General features: G+C 40.1%; 1 protein-coding gene across 2 annotated transcripts in view; it reads right to left on the minus strand.

Annotated features, from left to right (window-relative positions):
- FEZ2 (fasciculation and elongation protein zeta 2) overlaps positions 1–22,717 on the minus strand; it is a 39,143-nt gene extending 16,426 nt beyond the window's left edge. The window contains exons 1-5 of one of the 2 annotated variants that reach the window (XM_045504781.2): positions 22,423–22,717; positions 18,251–18,359; positions 12,028–12,144; positions 9,949–10,090; positions 8,644–8,912 (exon numbers count right to left, since the gene is read on the minus strand). In XM_045504781.2, coding sequence (XP_045360737.2) covers positions 8,644–8,912; positions 9,949–10,090; positions 12,028–12,144; positions 18,251–18,359; positions 22,423–22,676 — 891 coding nt within the window. In that variant the 5' untranslated portion in view covers positions 22,677–22,717. The remainder of the gene's footprint in view (positions 1–8,643; positions 8,913–9,948; positions 10,091–12,027; positions 12,145–18,250; positions 18,360–22,422) is intronic. The other variant, XM_074378723.1, reaches the window with a different exon arrangement.
- Positions 22,718–24,747: the final 2,030 nt, after the last annotated feature.

A 24,747-nucleotide genomic window follows, 5' to 3' on the forward strand; every position in this document is an offset into this window, starting at 1 on the left:
AATGTAATTTGGTGCAACCATTATGGAGAACAGTACAGAGGTTCCTTAAAAACTAAAAATAGGTTTACCATATGACCCTGCAATCCCTCTCCTGGGCATATACCTGGAGAAAGCTATCATTCAAAAAGATACATGCACTCCAGTGTTCATAGCAGCACTATATACGATAGCCAGGACATGGAAACAACCTAAATATTCATCAATAGATGACTGGATAAAGAAGATGTGGTATATATATACAATGGAATACTACTCAGCCACAAAAAAGAAGTAATGCCATTTGCAGTAACATGGATGGACTTAGAGATTATCACACTAAGCGAAGTAAGTCAGAGAGAGAAGGACAAATATCATATGCTATCAGTTATATGTGGAATCTAAAAAATGAGACAAATAAACTTACTTGTAAAACAGAAAGGAACTCACAGACATAGAAACAAACTTAACGGTTACCAAAAAGGAGTTTGGGATTAACAGATACTAATTACTATCTATAAAATAGGTAAACAACAATGTCCTACTGTATAGCACAGGGAACTATATTCAATACCTTGAAATAACCTATAATGAAAAGAATATGAAAAAGAATACATATGTGTAACTGAATCACCATGCTGTACACCAGAAACTAACATTGTAAATCAACTATGCTTCAATTAAAAAAAATAATTTTTAAAACTGAAAGAAGACAAAGAAGTGAGCTGAGACCCCAGACCCATCCACAGCACTCCTGCACAGCTCAGAGCTGGAGAACACAAGCCACGGGTCCTTGCACCCACCTCTGTACACCCTCGCTGCACTGCACACTGGTTCTGTGCACTGAGGCCTCTGTTGAGCTTTATTTACCCATTTATGAAATGGCAGTAATAGTATCTACTTTACAGGGCTGTTGTGGGGATTAAATGAAATAATCCATGGGAAGCACTTACCAAAGTGTTGGGCAGACATAAACACCAAAAAGCATCTATGCTGTATTCCTTTCAAAGGGCTAAAAGAATATTTGGGACCTAACTCCCAGAGAGAAGGAATCATACCTTTCTACTTTTCTCTCCAACAGAAAGCAATAGTGTTTCAAGTTCTCCTCACATAAATTAAATGGCAACGGAGAAATAATCACCCTGATTATAGTCTCCAGCTTAAGGACAGACACCACTCTCTGAGACTGAATTTAGAAATCAACCAGAAAACTTGAACAGAAAACAAGTAATGTTTTTAGGTAATTCAAGGTCTTTCTGAACAACAAAAAGAGCTAGAAAACACTATGTAAACTGAAAAGCCACACAAAGTGAGATACATTGTTGTAGTCTGTCTGTTCTTTATTCTAGAGTCCAAAACATAGCAACTCATTCTCTGCACAGCTCAATTAATTTCACACAAAGCAGGATCCACGACAGTAAAGCCAAATGAAGGTGGAGGTCAGGAAATTCAGACTATTCATGCCACCAGACTTTCACTAAGAGAAAAGAGGCTGAGGCCTCGTCTGACACCCAGTGGCACAGATCTCTAACTAGCCAGGAAATCTTAAAAATCTCAGTATCAAAGCTCAGTATCAGAAAAAAAAGATTAGGAAAAGCAATTAGAAAATGCTTTTCATCTATTTCTGACTCTTGTTCTAATCTATATTCTGACTCCATTAATATTCTTTATGCTCAAGAGTTTCAAAAGAAAGTTAAATTCAAACATAATTATTGTTCTTTATAAATCACATCATTTTAAACACTGTGAATGACATGGTTTTCAAATATTAATTTATATAACAGTAGTTATATAATTTTTAAATTAAAATTCTTAAAATAATCAAAATATAAAACATGAGAAAAACAGAATTAAAAGCAACAGTTAAATGTAAGAAAAAGTAAAAATATTCAAATAAGTATTAAGCTATTACTTATGATGTAAAAATTGATCTTGTTTTGACAGTTCCTCAAATCAGATAATTTTAATATGAATTATAAACCAGTTATAAATGCAAATTCTCCCAAAAAATATAAAAAACAAAACAGACACAAGTAATTTAGAAAATACGAATTATACCAAAGCAGATAAATATCTGAACATGTCTTGAATATTAAACTATTATTTTATAAATTGACTTTCAGAGCAGAAAGATGTGATAAAGATTTTCAAAGTTAGGCATTAAATGGAATGGCATCAATTTAACTTTTTATATCTGAAGATCTTTTTAAAATTTTATGTAATTTAATCTTAATATGGTAATTAAGTTTTGGCAAACATTTTCAAAGTTACTAAGACTAGAGTAAAACAATTAACCTGGCAATTTTATAAATTCTTTCCTGATTTTTATGGATGCTCTAAACTAAGTATATAATAGGATCACAATTTCCTGGCATACCATGGCTTGTACGTGACTTTTACATTATACTTACAAACCATTAACAAACCTCTCCAAGACATAAAGGAGTCAGGAACAGACTCCTAATTTTTACCACAGTAACTGCTACCTGGTGATTTCTCTGAGCAATACTATCTTTCATAAAACAAACCTGTTCCACATCTAAAATAATTCATAATTCATAGGTGTGACTTATTAAAATAAACAGGACACATCCAAGTTCCTCTCCATCCTACCAGGACCCTCCATTTTATGGCCCTTAAACTAACTTTTAGGAATGTTCTTTGCCATAAAGAAATGCAGAGAAATACTATCAAATATTACCAACAAATAACTGTTGAAAATGTGTTAATACATTAGAGTATGTGTATGGAGGGCAGACTTTATCCTCTCAAGAACCACTACTTAGAAAAGGAAGGGAAACTGCCCCTTTTCCACTTCTGCTCTACCTTCTTTAAACTACCTTTTATCACTATGCATACGGTGTGCCTGGAGGACTGCCAGCATTCTTATTTCTTTCCATTTGTCCCCCAATCTGGAGACAACTGGTCTACTTGCTAGCTCTCTTCGCTTAGCTACTGGGAACCTGACACACATAGCACAGAGGTCTGCTGCAAGGCAGGGTGCCTGCACAAGTGGCTCGTAAACGGGGGGCATCGCCATCTGCTGGCACAACTTGGGCTGCTGGAGCGGCCTCGAGAAACCGAGTAAAACACACTCTTAGGGTTAAACAAGACTAGTTTTATAAGAAATTTCAGACAAAATATAGTGATCTTTTTATTTACACAAACTCACTTAAATGGAGTGTATATCTTTTTATCAAATTTTAGTCTAAATCAGGAGTTGGCAAACTTTTTCTCTGAACGGCCGGACAGTAAATATTTCAGGTTTGCAGGCCACATAGTTTCTGTCACCACTATTCAGCTCTGTCCTTGTAACACCAAAGCAGTCACTGACCACACGTAAATGAAATGATGCAGCTGTGTTCCAATAAAACTTTATTTATAGAACAGGCAGGGTCCATCTGGCCCTCAGGCAGTAGTCTGCCTCGCCAATCCCTGGGGCTAAATCATCTCAGCAAACGTGAAATTTAAAAATTCCAAATTAAAAAGAAGGGACAACAACAACAAAAGCCAGGTCCGTGTTACGTTAAAAAGCACCCAATTCAAGTAGCTGTGCCACAATTCCTTGTAGGCATGTCGTTAGCATAAATTAAAACCACCTCAGAACATCTAACAGTAGCTGTCTAAATAAAAAGAAAGCTCTCTTACGTTAAAGTCAGCTTTGGTCAAAATTAAATGAAAAACCACTACCGGGACATCTTTGCATGTAAAAGAGAAACAAAATAGATTGACTATTAGTCATACAGTGAGCTAAGTGAATCACCAAGACAGAGGAGCAACACGTCTGCGAAAGAAAAATATATATGACAAAGTACCCGTCAAGCCCTAGCTCCGCCCAGTCCTTAGGCAGTTCTCTCTCCAACCTCCAAAAGTAATACATGAGGGTAACAGGATCCTCTTTACAGTGAAGTCACTGATTCCCAATATACCAGAAGTTTTCAGAAGAAACTTCTTCAGGCTAGATTGACACAATTACACAATTTTGCTAGTGGTGAGAGTAACACACTAGAACTCTCTTGAAAGCTCAATGTGATATGGGAATCTCTAGGATCTCTTGTTGCCATCTTCACAATCCTAGACTTCAAATAAGCAATCTTACACATGACCTTTAACTTAAAAACATTACTGGATTCTAAAGAAGGAATTATGTCCATTTTCATCCTTATAAACTTACTAAGGTATGATGCTAGGCAGGTAAACACTAATGTGTTTCATATAACTCCAGATGACAAACCACTACTAAATTAATTTTTTAAAGGAATAATTTAAAGATAACTTGGTGTTGTTTTCAAGTCGACTGCCACTGAAATTCAATGACCTATGATTCTATATTTGATATAAACAGAAGCCTGGTCAAAAAAAAAAAATCCCTGCTTGAACAACAATAACTCAAATACCACAAGTCCAGATTCTCGGGGATTCCAGTGAAGTTTCGATTCAACAAACATGCATTAACTGAAAAACTAGGCGAGGTGTTGGGCAAACAATGTGAATGAGCCTTTGGGAAGGCCGGACTCTTTGCAAGGAGAGACTTAAGCAAATGATTACAACAGAGTATGGTATCGGAAGTATGTGCACTCTCATAAACGGTGAAAACATCTCAAAGGTAACATAACATGTAACTCAAACAGTCATCAGATCAGATCGTTATGTGCCTTTCAGAGCGACGTATATGAGAAGGCTAATCACATCCATCGTAAGTGGAGTGTGTGGAGAAACGGCCACTCACATGTGCTGTTAGGCAGTTACACTTCCGTAGGACAGTTTGAAAAGATAGTTGTTTAAAACTGCATATTCTTGGACCCCGAAATTCCACTGGTTGTGGTTAATGAGTAGACTATAGTTTCACTAACCAAAGGAAATATATAAGGAATCAATTCACCTCTAGGAAAATGGTAACTTCAGTCTGATAAGATACACTTCCGATGCCTACAAGATATTCGAGGGGAAGTATAAACAGCTGGATACATAATAACTAGCATTTACTTGGGATACATGCCAGTCTCAAACATACATTATTTCATTTAATCTCCCCAAAGCTCAAACAGGTATGTACCCAGAGGAAGGATCAGGATTCAAACACAGCTCTTAACCCAAAGTTCATCATCAATCTGCTCTGCAGCCTCCACAGGTTTGGCACCTGGCAGAAAGACCTGAGGTAGAAACACATTTGCAATGTTTTGGGTTTTTTAAAAATATTTATTCAGCAGAAATTTACTAAGTACCTAATGTAGAACCTAAGGATACCATGAAAATAAAGGTACATTTTCCATCCTCAGGGAACGGTAACAGAGAGACATGAAAACAAAAAATTGCAATACGGTATGACAGTGCTAACAGAAATGGTTAAGAGGAGTAAGACTGACCCCAAAAGGAGAGAGCGGTCAATTCTGCTTGAGGGAAGAGTCCTTGAGAAAGCCTCTAAGAAAGGGAGATAAAAGCTTAACCATGGTTTTGAAGAATGAGTTTTTAAAAAATCTCCTAAGTGGACAGGGGAAGCAAAAAAGGAGGGACACTCCAGAAAAAGGCCGTGGCATATACAGAAGTACCAAGGCCCAGGACAGCACAGTCAGGTCAAAGAAATGCACGCAGGTCACCCTACTGATGACAGACAGTGCCCTTCAACCATCCCAGGCTCTACCACCCACCCGTTTCTCAAGACGTTGAACAGGATAAAGGAGATAAAGTTTTCGGCTGTGTGGAGTCTCATTTCCCAAAGAATATTCTTCCAACCTCCCCTCCAAACAGAATTGGAAAGGCACAGGACAGCCTGCTTTACTAATCAGGAGGGACAGTGACATGGTGACCACCCTCTCGAAAACAGTTCCCCACAGCATTGCTATCGACCACCTTCTCCAGCCTTTCATTTTCTTGGTGGTATTTATTACAACCTGATGTTACATTGTCTGCTCATTTTTTTCTTTGCTTAGTGCCTGTTTCCCTCGTTAGAATATGAGCTTCAAGAGGCCAGGGGCCTCGTCTGTTTTATTCACCACTGTATCTTCAACAGTGCCTGGATAAGAAAGATACTGCAAATATTTACTGAATGAATAGTTTTATCTTATCCAAGATGTAACAGATTATTTCAAAAACTAAAACAAATCAAGATAACATTTCACTGTTATAAGATACTCAGTATTTTGTTTAATATTTATAAATAGCAGCCTAAGCCCACTGATTTTTTTTCTCTGCAAATATTTGAAGCAAAGCATGTCTCCAAAATAAACACCTCAAGAGTTTAACTCTGCTCTATTCACACTCAGATATTTCATTACAGTATCTCTGGACCAAAGAGAAGCTAGCAATTATGGATAAAGTGTTATATCCACTACAAACTGATGTTTTGCCTCAAGGAAACATGCTTAAGGAAAAACAGTAGGAAGCTGTTCCATGCTTAAGGAAAAAGTCCAAGTCCTGCTAATAACACAGATGTTTAAGTAAAAAGAAAAAAGTGACTAATGTTATCAGAAAACAGGTAATGCTTGGTATCTGTAAAAAGGGCACTGATTTTTAGAAATCAGTGTCACTGACGACCGCTGACTCCGACCAGGCTTTGCCAGACTGCATGTTACATAAAAGGCCCAGAAAGGCAGCGTCTTGGAACCTGTTTAGCCAACTGGCCTTTTCACTTGCAGGTTCTTTTCAGCTACCAACCACTATTTTCAGAATCACAGGTTTCAGGCTCCTTATGTCACAAACGAGATGGTCTTCTGCCATCATTTTAGGCTTCAGAAAGATGGAGGGAACTAATATCACAGGTTTAGCGATGCCATTACTAACCTAATTAAAGGTTTTGACATAACAGCAGATCAAGACTCAAGAAGCAATTTGAGTCCAAAATTGAGGAAAAAATTTTACTATTCCTATGACTCTATTTCAAGACTAATAAAGGTTCAAGTAAGACCTAAATGTTGCCTTGTCAAATCCATTTCTCCACATAAATGCCATGCAAAATGAATCCACTCTAACCCTTTTTATGTGGTTGTCACAAAAGCAGGCTTTAAATGCCTCTAGGGATACATTTATTTTCCTCAACCAAGTGTTAACACAAATAAATGGAGGATTTATGTGTAATCCCTAAAAGCAGATAGGCAGAATTATTAACCATGCTGTGACTTTTTAATTAAGCATTTTATTTCATCACACTTGCACAATTGGGCAATTTTAAGGATACAATTTTTAAAAATATGAGATACAAAATACTGTCCCTAAAATAAGCAAAATTTCCAGGATTATGTATTCAAACAAGTGTTTTCGTTTTTGGAATATTTTGGTGAGTTTTTTTTTTTTTTGGTTTTTTGTTTTTCTTTTTTTTTTTTTTTTCAAGAGTAGCCACTAGAAGTAACTAAACACTTTTCCATCAGTACTGCCATTTCTGAGGAATATTTTGTTCCACATATCTGGCAACTTTTGCGAAGTCAGTTTATAAACTGTCCTTTTTATGTACAAATGGACATTAACACTAAGAAAACGTGCATTTACTCATAGGCGAGAAACAATATAATAAACGGGCTAAAGGGTGAGATTCTTTTTGTTTGTATTAACTCTCACTGGTGACTCAGCAGCCCAAAACTGCGCTCTCTTTCCTGGGTTCCTTCAGAGTCTGATGAAAGGTATCTATTTCTCTGATAAAAGTATTCTTTAGACAAAATAAATCAAATTATTAGAAAAAAATTAATCAAAGACAGAATTTATGATTGCAAACCGTAACAGCCCGTTTGTGGTGATCTGCATGACCACGTTACCAGTATCATGAATTTAAAAGGCACACTCCCCTTTAGAAAAAGGAATCCTTTTGCCCAGCCATTAAACTCTAAAATAAAACGAACACTTCCTCACATACAAACAAGATAAAGGTGGCAACAAAAAGGTCTCAACTGACCAAAGGAAAATGAAATCGCTGTAACCCCAATAAGGAAATGCATTTCATATACTTAACAGTTACCGTTCATGAAGTTGAATCAAGTGAAATTAATAGGACCACTTAAGAAAAAGGAAAAGCAGAAACCAAAAAACTTCGTACCAAGAGTCAAGGATTCGCATACTCTAAAACTGTTCTCACCAATCAGTAATGTTTGCACCAATCAGTGATATTCTTGTCTGCCAACTACTAGGCCAAATGGCGGACGTCACATAACTGCCTCTAACTTCCTCATATTCCAACTTCACTGATAAGTCAGGAGGAAACTGTTCACAAGTCAACCTGTGCTTTTAGGCTCAGCTCAGTTCGGCTATGTCTAAATGCATCCCATTTTTTACTGTACAACTCATAAGAGATATGCAAAAATAAGAACCATACCATTCATGTGCCACCACCCAAACATAAAGACATAAATAACCTCTTATTAACATTTTGATGTATTGACATGGTCACCTGCTAGAGCTTCTTTTCTTTAAAACATCCTCATTTATTCTCCCTCTTCCTTCCACTTACTTCCCTCCTAAAGATTTCGGTATTGAAATATCCGGCTACCCATTTTTCCCTCACCAAGAAAACCCCTTTGGGAAGGAGCAGAGCACCGCGGTATTCCTGAACAGAATCCCTTCAGCTCTCTGGTGAGAGCCCCGTCCCTCCCGCTCCTGCATGCGCAGGCCCCGCCCGTGGCTGCTGGGGTGGCCACGGAGGCCGACGCCACCAGGCCACGCTGCCTGCGAAACATCACTTACTGTGCCGGGCATGTGACTTCTCTCGTTCTTCCCATTCTGAGAGCTGCCGTTCTTGAGCTTCTTTTTCTTTTTGGCTGTTTCTTTGTGCTCTTTCTGCTTGTTCTGCACTTCAATGAGAACAGAAATAAAGCTGTTTTTCACTTCCTTTTCAAACTCCAGTTCATCTCGCAGGGCCAGCTGCTGCACCAGCTCTTCAGAGTACTCCTTGATGGCCGTCTCTATTTCTTCCAGCAGTTCATTTAACTCCGACACTGACAGCCTTTTCACCCCTATAACCAAAAAGCAGAGCACAGCAGGCACTAAGACCAAAATGCTTCAAGGCAGCACAACGAGGTGTTCAATGCCAAAGAGCAAAAGATCATATTCTAAGCAATTAAACTTTTTGTGATCTTCTCAGAATCCTCAAACTCCTGGTGGGCAGGTCTGAGTAGAGGTAGGTGGGCAAAGTTACGTCTCAAATGGCTGAGAAGAAAAGCACAACAAAATGTTTCACTTGTCAAAAAAACAGTAATTCCACAAATGGTACTTCAATCAAGACTGAAAAGGCTCATGCAAAACAACAACAAACAACAGCAGAGACTTCAGAAACCACCTGCTGACAAGAAATCGCAAGCAACGTAGCAGGATTCTGGGACACTTGTGTAGAGAGAAGTCAATTTGAAAGAATTGCACTAAGTACGTGGTTAATCACACATGCCCCCAACGTGTAATTTTATTGAGGATTGGGCAGATGAAAGGGGAGAATATTCCCTGAAGCCGCATTTCAGTTTTTCCTCAGCACTTCCCTTTACGCGAGACAGGACATCGTTCATGTCCTAACTCCCAGCACCTCAGAATACGACCGGATTTGGAGACAGTGTCTTTAAAGAGATCACTATGTTAAAATGAAGCCGGTAGGGTGGGCCCTAATCCAATGTAACCAATGCCCTTAAAAATAAGATTAGGAGATAGGAACACACAGAAAGTCCACGTGAGGACAGAGAAGAGGCCTCAGAAGAAATCAGACCTGCTGACACTTTGATCTCGAACTTCCAGCCTCGAGAACTGTGAGGAAACACATCTCCGTGGTGGAAGCCACCCAGCCTGCGGTACTGTTACAGCCGCCCAGGCGGACAAAGGAGGCAAAGGTGAGTATGACGCGGCCCCTGAGCAACGGCCCGCCTGGCTATGCCCCAGTATTAGTGAGAGGCGGGGGAGGGACATGCAACCCAGCCTGCGAGAGGCAAAGACTCCTGGAGACCGTCCCGCTACGTGGGTGCGGCACACGAGAGCACACAGAGCCCCGATCTGAGTCAGGTTTCTTACTCTCTTCGTAACTGCTTGTGCTAGACCTCTTAAGAGTCTGAATTTCCTGGGAAAGCATTGAAAGCCGATCTGACTGGGTGGGCGTTTCATCGTCTTCCGGGTCTGGTGACTCCTGCATCATTTCTTCAATTTCTTCAATCACCTTCCAAAATACACAAACCACTGTTAATCAAGTTGAACACAGGAGAAAACATCCATCTGCAGAGCAGCCCTCATCGGAAGCAGCCAGAGTAGAAGTACACTAAATCCTCCATTAACCAACAGCGTGCACACGTGGGTGTTCTGAGTCATCGTTAGTTTGATTTGTAAGAGTACACATGGTGTATCCCCCCCAAATTTACAACATAACTAAATACAAAATAAAACAGAACATGATGTAAAAGGTCCATCACTTCATGTCCCACATGGGGTACCAAAAAAAAAACAAAAAAAAACAAAAAAACAGGTCCATCCCGATTCAGTAGACCCTATCAGCTCTTGTGATGTCTGAGAAATGGTGCCACAAATGCATGTACAAGCTACTTCACACATGCCAGAACCAGATCCTAGTTATACTTAAAAAGAAGTCGGTGACAGAAAGTTTACCATATACCACGTGCAAGTGCTCAGTCTAAAGCTACGCAATGAAACTGACACAAAGTTTAGAAAATACAACAGTGTACAAAACTTATATGCAAAGCAAGATACTACCTCTATGGCAGCAAAATTTTCCTTCAACAGCAGACAAAGAATTTCATATATTAATTCAATGAGAGATAAATGGGTATTAAAAAATGACCTTATATGTAGAAACTTAAAACAAAAAAAGCTGCATGAAAGCAGGACAATTTTAGAAACGTATCTGCCTTTGAATCAATGATCTACTGTCACATGCTGGGTTGCTCAAATCTTACAGCAGTTTCTTGCCCGGTTACAGATTCCAAAAATTAAGAAGAATATAGAGCTCAGTGAAATTTTAAGGAAAACTAGAAAAATTACTCTGGACCTAAGAGTTTTTAAAAAACTATTAGAAAAAAATACAATATGAATCAGCGAGCTTAACGTGTAACATTTGTACTAAGTGAAAACAGACATAAACTTGAAGGGGTGGAGGCTGAGTTAACCAGTAAGAAGAGTTTCGAAAATAGGCATTTTAAAAAGGAAAATGAGACACTGAAAGAGGCTACAGACTCTGTTTCAGTCTTAAAAGCAGGGTTAGCTTATGGCTTTTGGGCAGATTATGGAGGAGGCGACAAATGCCCAGGGTCACATCCTCCCCTGGAAAATCAGGCTCTACCACCCTCAGCCCTCTAACTTACTATCGTGCTTTATAAGCACCATGTGCTTTCCAAGATTAGGACTACTCAACCACAAATATGACTAAGGAGCATCAAAATGACACATTTTTAACGTACTCCTCCCAACCTTGCCATATGTATCTTTACTGACCTCATCTTTCCAGCCTAAAAATACAGTGTGGTAGAACTCGACAGTCCCAGCAGCCATGGAACACTTGATTTCAGGAAGAAGTTCTCGCACCACATTTTGACAATACAGCAGAAGTGGGAAGAGTATTCAGAAAATGAGAATGCTGACTCAACTGGTTTCAGATGAATACAGGGTTGACATTATTAGAGCATTCCACAGGAATAATGCTCACTTCTCTCTGGGGTGCACAATATGGACTTCTAATAAGTGCTAATGCTTTTTCACATAGGTTTTAGAAAAACAAGATAATTTACGTAAAGATACAGTTTGCCCATGTCTGGCTAAATCTAAGGAAAGAAGAAAATTCATGGTATTTTTTTCTGATTCCAGTGTAAGCAATAACCCTCCTTTAGTAACCCACTGTACTGTTTTAACACTGCTTATCTTGGAAAATTGCATATATTGAAAAAAATCTTCCCAGCTAACATAGTCCATCTGCTTCAGATTACATATACTTTCTTCTTTCCTCAGGAGCTAGTTGTTAAGCCTATATAACCCGAAAGTGCAGGAAAAAGGTAAGTAAATTCCAACAACCCATCACTTAGGGCCACAATCAGAAATCGCTTCTTAGCTCAGGGTTCCCTCCCTTCGTTGATGGGTTCTCCCCGGTACCTGGTCTGCAGTGAAGAGGGGCTCGTCGTTGACACAGGAGACGATGATTGAGTGCATATCCAGCTGTTCTCTCAGCTCCTCATCATCCGAGGTATCAAAGAGCAGGCTGTCACTCATCTAAAAACAAAAAATACCCAGGGTGAAAAGCAGGACATTCTGATCACAATGGTCAGTGTCTGGGTGAAGGAGGCTGCACAGGAAAGCATGCTTCTGCCGGGAGCTTTAAAGTGGAGATGTTACAACAGTTGCTCTGTACCAGGCTGGGGGTGAGGTGCTCTGCATAGTCATCTCAAACAGAAATGAGAGGACTGTGGAATGAATGTGAAATTGCTAAGGTGCTGCACGCCTCCCCTATTGTCCAATACAGACACACACTTAGCTGTTTACTCCACGGGGAAGAGTGTCTAGAAGTACAAAGATACACGGTGTTTGTTAGTAAGTTGTAGGGAATTACAGCAAATGGGGACTGAGGGGGGGTGGGGAACAGGCAGGGTTAGCAGCAAATGTTATTAAATTAACGATCTAATAGTAAGATTGGTATATGTTAAAATTCCACAGAAAACATAAAGTTGATTACTCACAAACTAACTTCTAACAGAGTGAAAGATAAATAACTCCCTGGCCAGACGGGACCTGTCCACAAGGCTCCTGCTTAGCCCTTCCAGGTGAGTATCTACCTCTTCTTCCAAAAAGAAGAGTAATTCTAGGCTCCAAAAATATCTTTAAACCTAACCATGCTGGAGATTTTCCCTTTGCCTCACTGCAGTTTCCTCCCTAGTAGGTGCCCCAGGAGGCTGACCTTTATGAACTACATCAAAGGATGCCCTTGACTTCTGGCTTCCAGTTGGGTTGACAGCACTGGTAGACGCTAGCAGGAGACTGGAAGGTGAGAGGGTGAGGACTGCGCATTTACTCTGCCGTCTCCTTTACCAGATTTCCAAAGGCTGCAGCTCCTATCCAGCTGACCTCTCCCCTACTGCTACTCTCTCCAGGTCTGGTGGCCTCTTCCTCTCTTTACCTCTCTTCAAGGCTGCTAGAGGGCTGCTTGCTGTTGCCACCCCTGGGGCATCACACCACACCATGGTGTCCTTTAACCTGCCCAAACCAACATTAACAGCCCCCATAATAATGACCTAGAGTTTACTAACTGTAAAGGCCTACCCTGGAAAACTCAGCAGATTAAAATGGACAAGTGGTCTTCTATACTACACCTATCTGTCATGACATGACCATCCAGACGATGAGCAGAACTGATATTAAGACTCTGTTCCTCAGAAGGAGTGGCACACGTGGAGTTCCCAAAGAACAAATGGGCAACAAGAACTATGCAAGAAGCAACTGTATGTTTCCATTAGATGGTATATAATTTAAAAAATAATGTTTGACCTGGGAAAATTATTTACCAGTGCAGAGAATATACACGAAACTGAAGATACAACTGGATAGAGGGAGGTCCCTACTGCTTCCCTCATTCCTCACATGTCCAAAGTTTGATGGTGAACACAGCCCACAGAGTAAGACACCTGCAGGTGAGCAGTGCAAAGAAAACTGCTGGGGTGCTGCCTCTCCTAACATCAGGCTGGGAGAGGAGCCATGTCAGCACCCCAGGCTCTATCTGGACCACACACTGCGACGCCATACTACACCACCGTCATGACACACCTCCTCATCCTTCTCACCTTTCTCACTGCACCATCAGGCTAGGAAAAGGCCTGCACACGGCCTTTGACATATCATGAAATTTCAGAACACTGTTGGGGGCGGAACCTAAAAGCTTTGAGAGAAAAGGAAACCACCACATTAAAAGGATCAGAAATCAAAATGTTGCTGTTGAGAATTCAAATAACAGAAGCAGAAAATTAATGTAACTGCCATGTTTCGAAAAATGGTACCCTAGATTCATTTATCCAGCTAAACTATTAGGGGAGGGGTGAGAATAAAGACATTTTCAGACACTCAAGTTCTCAAAGACTACCTTTCATGCACCCTTTTTCAGGAAGGTACTGCAGAATATGCTCCATTAAAACCAGGAGGAAAATGAAAAAGGAAGCAGATATAGGATCTAACACAAGAAGAGGTGAAAGGAACTCTTGTAATGATGGTGATGTGAAGTTCCCAGAATGATGGCTGTGAAGCTCAACTAGAGAGTAACTAGTTCAGATTAGAACCATTACTGCAGAAGAAATCAAGAAAAGCAAGACAGAGAGAAAGAAAAGAGAGATCGATAGATTATCTAGCATGTTTCACTGACTAAAATGAGTTTTATGGCTCTGAGGTTGAATTAGTGAGCCAATGATAACCTAAATCAACCACAGAAAGGCTATTATTACCCTAAGGGTAAAGTCAAGTAAAATGACAGGAGCATGTCCTCTGCTGGAAGAAACAGCTGAAGTAGTTCAAGATGCTGGCCTCTGGTGAGTGGAAACCAAGGATGACAAGGTAAGTAGGGCAGAGGCTGCTTCTTCATGTTAAGTCCTAGAGCTTTAGTTTAGTTTTTTAAACTAGACAGTTATCCTGTTAATAAGAAAGGAGAAAAGCCAAGAGACTTGGCTCTTGATGAGAGAGGATGTTTGATTCCAAGACTGTAAAAGTGGAGATGAAAAGTGCCGCCATACGACCAGAAGGGTGTATGGATAACGTAGAGTAAACCTAACAACTATACTCACTGATCCTTAACTTCCCACACCCCCCAAAAATCACAATTCTGTGCTGTTACTTGGGAACCATAGTTTATATGGTTTCTCCCCTGATAGACAAGATGAAGTTTTAATTTTAAAATTACTCTTACAGAGGGGAGGGTATAGCTCGGTGGTAGAGTGCGTGCTTAGCACACACGAGGTCCTGGGTTCAATCCCCAGTATCTCCACTTAAAAACAAATAAATAAACCTAATTACCTTCCCCATTAACCAAAAAAAAAAAAAAAAAAAAAAAAATTTAAATTACTCTTAAAGAAAATGTTATTATCTTCTTCCTGTTTCTACCCTTCAAGATATAAAGGTACATTAAACAAAGTCTCTGTCCCCAAAGAAATACTCATGGCCAGAGAAGAATACGGCACAGGAGATGTTCCTAAGGGAAAGTGATTTAGAAGCTTTCTATCACATAAGCATGATCAAGAACTGCACTGGATTTAGAACAGGTTTGCAGCTATTGCCAAAACACATGAGTGATACCGATAAGCCATTAGAATAAATTTCCATGACAACAGAAATAATGATCCCAGACCATTTTTCCAGAGAGGGAGCCAAGCCCATTCCCCACAGAGATGGCATATGCTCAGGGCTGGAATCCCTTTCGGGCTTTGAAAACTAACCTTGGCTGTCACGGGTGTCATAATTCACGCTCCCACTCGGCACCAACACGCCTGCTCTTTGCCAAGCATTCCCATCACTCCTTCCTGTGCCAGGCTGAGATACAGAGCTGTGGTTCTGTTTCCCGCTATGAAACTGAAGCTGCCTCAAGTGGAAAAAATGTGCGCATGTAAGAATTTGGAATGTACTAGTCGCCTTCCTCTAGAAAAGACCCAAAGTGTGCCATCTTAAACATCAATGAAAAAAAATTAATATCTGAAATCTAGGGAACTGTGGGTTCCTGAATGTTTTAGTCATCTTAATGCAAAAGAAATTTCTTCTCCCTGTGTCAAACAATTTCAAATAGACCCTGTTTTACAGTTGGAATAATCTAAAGAACGCTTCCAAAAGGTAGTTCAGTCCAGCTATGGAAAAAATAGAGCACACAGTTGGCAATGGTAAATAACTTCCCCAGGTTAAAAAAAAAAAAATTACATGCTACCTAACAGAATAACATGGTTGCAATAGAGGCAAATCTGTTATTAATGCTGCCAATAATATAGATGAGCTCATCAGAATTAGTCTCAACACCTCAGGAGAAAGTGACTAATTCTATTAAAGGATGTGAGGTCTTTACCAAGCTTCTCTCCACCATGATGGCACAGGAATGAATGTGTAAAATCCCTGGTAGAGTAATCAATCTTTTTTTTTAAGAACTTCTTGTCATACTGGAAGACAACGTACTATTATAAATAGGTGGCCATGCATCCCAGTTTGACTGGGAAAGTCCTGGTCTACATCCATTATCTTGGCATAATTATTAATAAAGTGTGCTAGTTTGGATAATTTAAAAAAAAAAGAATAACATGGTTGCTTCTTACTTAGTTCCTTGTTGTGCACTTGTCCTTCAGGAATTTAGCGTGCGCTACCCATTCCTGAGGAACAGCATTCTCAGTTGCGTTCATCACCTGGGTAGTCGCGTCAAGTTAGACAGATGTTGGATGATCATGGGTCCATTTTAATCCGCTGAGTTTTCCAGGTAAGGCTTTTACAAAGAGTACTAGTATTAAACTCCAAGTCACTACTAATCATTACCCTTGGCTGTACCATTGCTCTGGCACTGAAAACAACGGTCAAAGGCAGAAAAAGGGAGTGATGTCCCAAGAGGTAATCGAAGAACAATATTTGAAGAAGCTGCATTAGAGTGTCCCATTCACTCTGTTAACGTATTTCTCTTTGAAACTATGAAAGGATCTCTTCTGTACTATTTTTTAATATGTCAAACAAAAAAGTACTCACTGATTGGCTATTGCAGATTCAGCACTATGTTAAATATAGAAAACATTAAAAAAAAAAAAAACTTTCCACCATGATCTCTGGCCTTACATCCTCACTGATGAGATTATTCACTTGTTCACTCAACAAACACTAGTCTTAGTATTCACTATGTCCCAGGCACAGTGGTAGTTAATAAAGACAAATACAAAGGTACCTACCAGGAAGTCAATCTAATGACAGACCCAGAAACACATAATTAATAAGAGAATACAATAATGATTTGAGACAGGGACAGAGTGCTATGGACCAGCACCCAGGACACTAGAGGGCTAAACTCTGTGGGACAGATTTTAAGTCCCTTAAGATTTTCACACCCCAACAAGTGTAACCGATTCCCACAGAGAGGAGTACATTTTCCTTCCGTGTGGGGATTTAGGCCATGGCTAAATGACCATCTGTCAGAGATGGTGTAGGTGGGGATTCCCCCCAAGTAAGAGGTTGGATTAAGTGTCCTTTAAAGTCCCTTCCAACTCTAAAATTATATAATTCCATGAGATCAGCAAAGGCTAAAACAGTAATAGGAAGCTTCAGAGAGGAAGGGAAACTTAAACCAAGTCCAGAATGATAGCTAGGATCAAAATAAACAGAAGACAGATCATAAGGTATTTTTTTATTCCTTTCCCTAAATGTATGTCAGGTCAGTCTGCAAAACAGCTTAAAGGGATTAATAATTGGAACAAACAATAAAATGCTATACCTACTAGAATACTAAAATATAGTCAGAATCCTTTATTTTACTAGAAAATATTCGATAGCAAGCTTCTCTGAATCATGTATTTAAGAAAATCATTTCACAAAATATTAACAATACTATTTAAAATACTGACAGCCCTACTGCATTGTATTCCCAGTAATTACACAAACACACTTAATGAAATGCAGAGCATGCCAAAAGATCTGGCAAGAGTTTACATTGTTATTTGATGAAGAATTTAAATAGTTGGGCCCTGAAATTTACATCTGGCTACACTTCTCATCAGCTTTAAACACTGATTTTCCACTTAAAGCAATTCTCTTCCCTCCTCTGTCCCCCTTGCTGTCCTATCACATGTGCTCACACTTCTCACTCAAGGTGTCTTCACTTACAGTCCTAAGATACCTGGCAGCCTCCAATGGTAAACCAAGAACACATTAGAATGCCAAGAATTGAAATGCCTTTTAAAGGTTCCCCAATATTCACAGGAATACACAGTCTTGGGATAACATGTCCAGCAAGTCATTAAATTCACCAGAAAGTTAAATCTGTAGATACTCCAGTACCCTCCATATATTAAATCAAAAACGGGTTCTCAGTGTTCTCAACACATCAAAATTATGTTATTTAAGCTGGAAAACAACGGCTGATCATTGCTGTTCATGCATAGGTGATGAAAATTTACCTAAACATAAAAAAGTGAGTGTGCCAGGGAAGAACTGGAGGGAAGAACTAGCAAGTTAGCAGGAGCAGAGCCAAGATGGCAATAGAGGGCCACTCCAATCGCCATAAGCTTGGAAATAAGCAACTCAAAGAACTTTGGTTAAACAGAAATGCTACTTTTCAGTTCCATTATCTGAATCAGTTACTCAGAAACAATTAGTACAATTCCTAACTTACCCCTTTTTCTGAGAGGTTCAGAGTAAGCAAATGCAAGGTCCTAGTATGGGAAGACTTCCAGTCTACAGGCATTACATGTCCATAATTATCTGTCAGGGCATTCCAAATCCTTAAAAAGAAAACTACAGTCAGTGAAAGTTAACATTCTATATGTCTTTTATTAAACAAATATCTAGTACTACAGTTAGAGAAAACAAAAAATATCAAAGCAAAGAAAAAACCAGGAAGCCTATTGTTTCTCAGAATAACATCAACAAAGTAAACCTTCCTAAATAAAACTAGAGGAAAACCATATTATGGGGCTGACAAGTCCTGAGGGGAAGGGAAGTAGAAGAGAAGACTCTCCCGAAGTCAAGAGCGAACATTTCCACTGTACTGTGTGCCAGGCACTAGGTAAGCAATTTACATGTAGTCTGAGCAATTTACACACTTTAACTCTTTTAATGCCCCAAAACAGTATTAGGAAGAACCATTATTATCCCCACTTTACAGATGAGAAAAATAAAGCACAGGGAAGTTAAGTAATGTTTCCAGAACCACACAGGTAGCAAATAGACTGTACTTTACACTTACTTTTCTTCTGTAACTTCCAAACATATAGACTATTTTATAGAGTGAATAATCTCTTTCTAACCAAAGGTTTGTTCTCCCTTCTGGAGAAAGAATTCAGTCTCCATGAGAAACTAAGGTTTAATATCCAATTTATAATATAATAAGCTGAGACTAAGGTAAAAGGAAAAGGGAAAGAAAAGGAGTTCATGATAAAAGGCACAGGTTATATCCAATGCAGTTACCCTTCCTGATTATCAAACGGCATTTTCGCGAGACAATAGGGTAAAATGGAATTCACAAAACAGACTCTTGTCTCCATTCAAACAATGAGTCTCTGGCAATGTCCCTTAACCTCTGTAGGTATTAGCTGGACTTTGTAAAACGAGCAGCTTGGACAAGAATAACAGACGTTCCTTCCACCTCTATAACTTTAAGCATTAATTCAAATGAGTTATATTGAGGAAAATCCCAAACCACACCAAAATAGGGACAGCAGACTCCAATTTCATGACCAAAATTCAGTTCTGGTCCCAAAGTAATAATCAGTATTAAAGAAAACTGGACACTGCATGAAAAAAAAGTTTAGAAATATAGAGAGATGAAGTTTAATTAGGATAAGGAAAGTTCAATACTATATATAAGCTACTTAATGGCCAGAGATGTATACATAGATGTCATATACACATAGATGTCATAAAGGAAACAAAAAACCCTAACATTTATAATAGATACCTAGCTGTGAATGAGCCACTAAATAATTGGGTGGGGTTTTTTCCAAGTGTGTAGGCCATGAGGACACAAAAACAAGGCCACGGGGGCATAAAAATAAGAATGCAAGCTTTAAAATAGAGAAACAACAAACTGACTTAATGAAATGGGATTTGGTGCTAAAGAGAAGCAGCAATGGGACCACAAATGCCAAAAACATAAAATCCCAAAATGATATTTGGCTTCAGAATGCACATTAGCCTCAGTGAAAAAGTGAACCCAAAAAGCTCTAGAAAACTGGCTCATTTACCCAGCAAATCTCCCATATGCATGGTTCATTTCTCTCCTCCTCTCTGCTGGAATCATCATCTCTTCTGATGCCAATGTGCTCAAACTGGATACAACAGTTCTGGATTGCTAAACTTGCTTGGTTTCTGGCCCACATCTTCCTGGGTAAAAGATTTTTCAAATACTGAGTAACTGACAATATACCTAACCCTGATCAGGAACTCAAGTAGGATATTCCAGCGGGTGAAGACAGTCCAGAGTTTGAGGTTTGTTTTGCCTGCTTGTTAACTTCATCTTAAGTGAGGCCAGAATAGAAGGACAAGTGTAATGGAAGAGTTCATGTAAGAGAAGTGGCTGTGGGGTGAATCTGATCTCCCAAGAAAGTGAAGGACAGTTCACAGCCCTCTATCTCCACCAAGATCAGATCAACTGTGGCTAGAAGGAAGTGGGGCAGAGTTAAGGAAAAGATTTCTAGAATTCTCCAGTCAAGATATGACCTGCTTTTATCCTTATCATAAAGTACTACAACCAGTCACAAACATCTAGCAGGATGGCAATTTTCCAAAGGAGGTCAAAGTTCTGCTGACGTTGAATCCTGCACCAGAACTTTCTCAAGTAAAGCCTTAGCATAGATAAGCACAATCTGTATTTAACCAAAACTAAAACTGGGACTCAGAAGTGAAATAAAGTGCCCTAAGGCAAGGCACTATCTAAGCAGAGAATTCTCAACTCTCTCTAGTGAAAGGATCAGGAAAGGACTCTATCAAGCAATGGAGAGCAGATGTCTGCAACAGAAAGGGGCACTGAGAGTGGTGAGCAGCCCCTGCTCAGAAAAGATTTCTCATGCATTCTCAAATCAAGCAAGATGCATTACCACCAACATATCATCTACTAAGAACCATTACCAAGAGTAACAAAATTTTTTTTTGTTTTACATCAACCTAAGATTTAAGCAAAGGCTAAGATACACTACTGTTCAGACAGTACAGGTGAAGCAAAAATAGGGAATCTTAACTATTTGTCTACAAACTACTAATCTACTTTGAGAAGTTACTCTTGATGAACCCAAATATATAATTTTAAAGTCAAAAGGTATGTCCTGTGTCTAGTGATTCCAAGTATATACATCTACATACACATATAACACTACCTTCTCTTTGGGAACAGACGTTTTAAAATGTCATTCTTTTGCCACTGACTGCATGCCTATCTGTGTATATTAATTTCCCATCATAAACTCTTCCTTGTGTGTCTGGGCAGAACACTGTACAGAGGTACCAATGAAAAGATATGATCTCTAAGCACAGCTGGGCCCAAACCACTGCTAAGCCATGTTTACAGGCTCCCCATTCCCAACCCCCTCTTCTTGATAAATCTTCTGATTCAGAGAGAATGACCATCAGGTGAGTAGCCTTTCTATGCCCATGGATCTTTCTCCATCTCTCAAGAAGTCTTCCCTAACCTCTAAGCTCTATCCCATCCATATCCTGAAAACCCATCCCTAACCCACAACCTCAGCATTTACTCCATTAATTTCACCCTTGGCCTCTCCAGGGCTCCTCTCCCCCTACATTACAATATTCCCAAATTCCCTCACTCTTATCATTCCTTAGTATTTTTTTTTTGGAGTAAAACCATGGTACATAATTACAACCTTACTTAACCAAATTATAACTAGGGTTCTGGCTGGTTAAATAGATTCTGTCCCTCCATTCCCCTAGCTCTCATAAATCCCTGTGAACTTCCTATCATTGCACTTAGATGATTCTGTAATAATCACCTGTTTATGCATTGGTTTCCCCTCCAGACTAGGAGATCCTTGCTATTTATAACCATTTTCGTTTTTGCCTCTGTGGGGGCTCGCACTCTACCTGGGTTATCAGATAAAGTCAATAAATTCCTGTAGCATAAATGCTGCTTCAACTTCTCAGTACCTTTGCATGTGCTATATCCTTGAGCTAGGATACTAGACATTTCTTTACCTGCTAGGCGAGCTCCCACTCATCCATGAGGATACAGTTTTCACATTTCTTTCTCTACAAAGTCTTTCCTTACACACACAGACAAACATACACAAGCCCTTTTAAATCTTCTATATTTTGCACATATATCCATTAGGGCGTTTGTCACACCCATACTAATGTTTGTTTACAAATCTAGCTCCCTCCTTAGGTTGGCTCTGCTTGAGACGGGTAATGTCCAGTCATCTCGGTATTCCCAGAGCAAAGCAGCCTCTGGCACTTTTCAGGAGCTTAATAAATGCTAGCTGAATGAATGAATGGCTACACATGTGCCCGAGGAGGTACTATCTCTAACTACGGGGCTCTGTACAAGGAAACTCCCCTCTAAACCAAACATGAGGTGGTTTTCGAGGAAGGAGTAGGAGGTTTAAGGGCTTATGGGGGGCAGGGGACTAGGGGATTTAAATCACCAGGCGCTCAGAGGCCGAAAGCCCCAAGCAAGGAGGTGGGAGAACAGGGAGGGGCGGGACTAGGGAGTTGATGGAGGAGGAAGGAGGGCGCGGGGAGGAGTCTGTGGCGGGAGTCCCGCCAAGGCTGCGGACCGAGTGGCTGGACGAGGGGCAGGGGAGGCTCCCGCCCGCTCCCGGCAGGGCCCGCACTCACTCGTCCCCCTGCAGGAGGCTGCACTCGGTGATGGGCCGCACGGCCGCCCTCGGGGGCTCAGCGGCCGGACCCGAGGGGCGGAAACACAGGCTCAGCTTCTCCTCCAAGCTGCAGGCCAGCGCTGGGAAGCCGTCGCCTCCCCCGCCCGGCCCTGCCCCGGCTTCGGGGCTCGCGTTACAGTTCTCCTGGTCCTGGAGGCTCCGGGCCGGCTCCTGGAACTCATAGAAATCCTGCCAGTCCCCGTCCGCCGCCATCGCCGCCGGGTGCAGGCGCGCGCCCCGCCCCGGCCCCGCCCCGCCGCCTGGCCCCGCCCCGGAGCCCCGCCCCGCCCCGCCGAGACCCCGCCCGCCCGCCAGCCCGCTAGACGCAGCCAGGACCTGTCCTGGGCCTCCCAGCCTCAGCGTCTTCCTTTTCCTGAATCTTCGCAGTTGACCGCGGGTCCTGGTGGAAGGGAAAACCTTAACTGTGTTGAGTCATTTCCTACATCATTCAGGAACAGCTTCTCTTAGCTTTCCTTAGTGGGAACCTGGCCTAAGTGTGAATAAAATAAAGGACTTTTTTATACTTGCACCCAACGTGGGGTTATTCCCCACGCCATTTCCCCAGAGTAACCTGCTCCTTTCGTAACTTTCCAACCAGAACAGCCAGTCATTTTGAAATGCTTAAGTGGTATCAAAATTCATTCCACAAATATTTTACGTCTCCCACGTGCAAAGCACATCCTAGACCCTCCATAACATAAAAGGATGACAGTTAATATTTGCAAAGCACTTGGAACAGGGCCTGACAGTAAGTACCAAATGTGTATGTTATGTAACTAATACATGACTGTCCCCTACAAGGGGCTTACCATGTAGTTAGAATGATAAAGCTGGAAATCGTTTATACCAAATACAGAAGTACAATTTCAAGTAGAGTTACTGTTTAATGTATATTGGGTTTGTTTTGCAAGGTGAAGAGTTCCGGAGATGGATGGTAGCGATGGTTGCTCAAGAATATGAATTCATACCACTAAACTGTACACTTAAATATGGTTAAGATGCCAATTTCGTTACTTGTATTTTGCCACAATAAAAAAAAAATTAGGTAAAAAGAAGTACGATTCTAAGGGGGTGTGAATATGTAGAGGCACCAAATACCCAGTTGACAGGAGTAGTATCTTTGGACTGTAGTAATCAAATTCTTCATTTAGGAATTGGGACATAGTTGGGTCATAAAAGATGAATTCCTATTTTGAAAAAGAAATATGAAGTTAATAATAGAAAATAAGATTTTCCCAGTATGCTTTGTCCATCTCTTGATAGCATGGAAATCTATCCTCAAGGATGTTAATATCAAATTTTCCTATTTACTCTTCCAGTGAATTTTGTCTCATATTTCAATGATTTGTTCCATGTTTAACAAGAAGCTACTTCTATGAACTGAGCCTAAAACTGTTGAGAATTACTTTAAAGGCAACATCATTACCTTTCCATTTCCTTTGAAACCATGAAGGGAGCAGCTGTTGAGCTTTACCTGGCCCAGAGCTAGAACTAATTGCTCAATAGTTGACAGCTTTTGGGTTGATGAGAAAACATTCTTGCTCAGCTGACATTCACTTATCTGAATGTTACTCAAACGTGATGCTCTAAAATATCAAAGATCTATTTTTCTCTAGGTATTGGGCTACACACACAAAGTCATGAGAAACTATGGAATTGATTCAGAATCTCCCAATTATGTACATAGCGAAGGCAAAAGAAAAGTTTTTTCTTGGCGTGTATCTCCACTTACCAGTGTGATGTGTTTATATGTTAGTAGAAATTAAAATTATTCTTAGGACTCAAATGTAACACTGTCAAATTTTTCATATGCTTGCAAATAAATTGCTATTGGGTTAGCTTTAGTGGTTCTCAGAATTTTATTTTAGTCAAATTTTCCACATAGGAGGCTTTTTACTTTTAATTAAATGCAAATTACCTGGTATCAGCCCAGACATTTTGAATAGCCCACTGCAAAACAAGATCTGAATCACTTTTCTTAATTTATATTAGCACACCGATAGTAACTTGGCACTGACAATCTATAAAAGTCCTCCCCAAAAATGTACCTACAAGAAAACTGTGCTACTTTATGGGGGAAAAGCAGTAAGATGAGAAAGAAGCTATAGTATAGAATAAAATGTTAATTGGTGCTTTTGTAGATTTTAAATAATGACTGAACATGAAAGAGTAACCTCAGAAAACTGTTTAAATGGCAACAACAACAACAAAAAAATGTATAGCCAGGTAAAAGTATAAAATAGCAGCATTTCTCTTCCATGCCTTCCCTGCACCTTTCTTCCCA

This window comes from Camelus bactrianus, chromosome 15 (genome assembly GCF_048773025.1).
Source record: "Camelus bactrianus isolate YW-2024 breed Bactrian camel chromosome 15, ASM4877302v1, whole genome shotgun sequence".
In the NCBI taxonomy this organism is placed as follows: Eukaryota; Metazoa; Chordata; class Mammalia; order Artiodactyla; family Camelidae; genus Camelus; species Camelus bactrianus.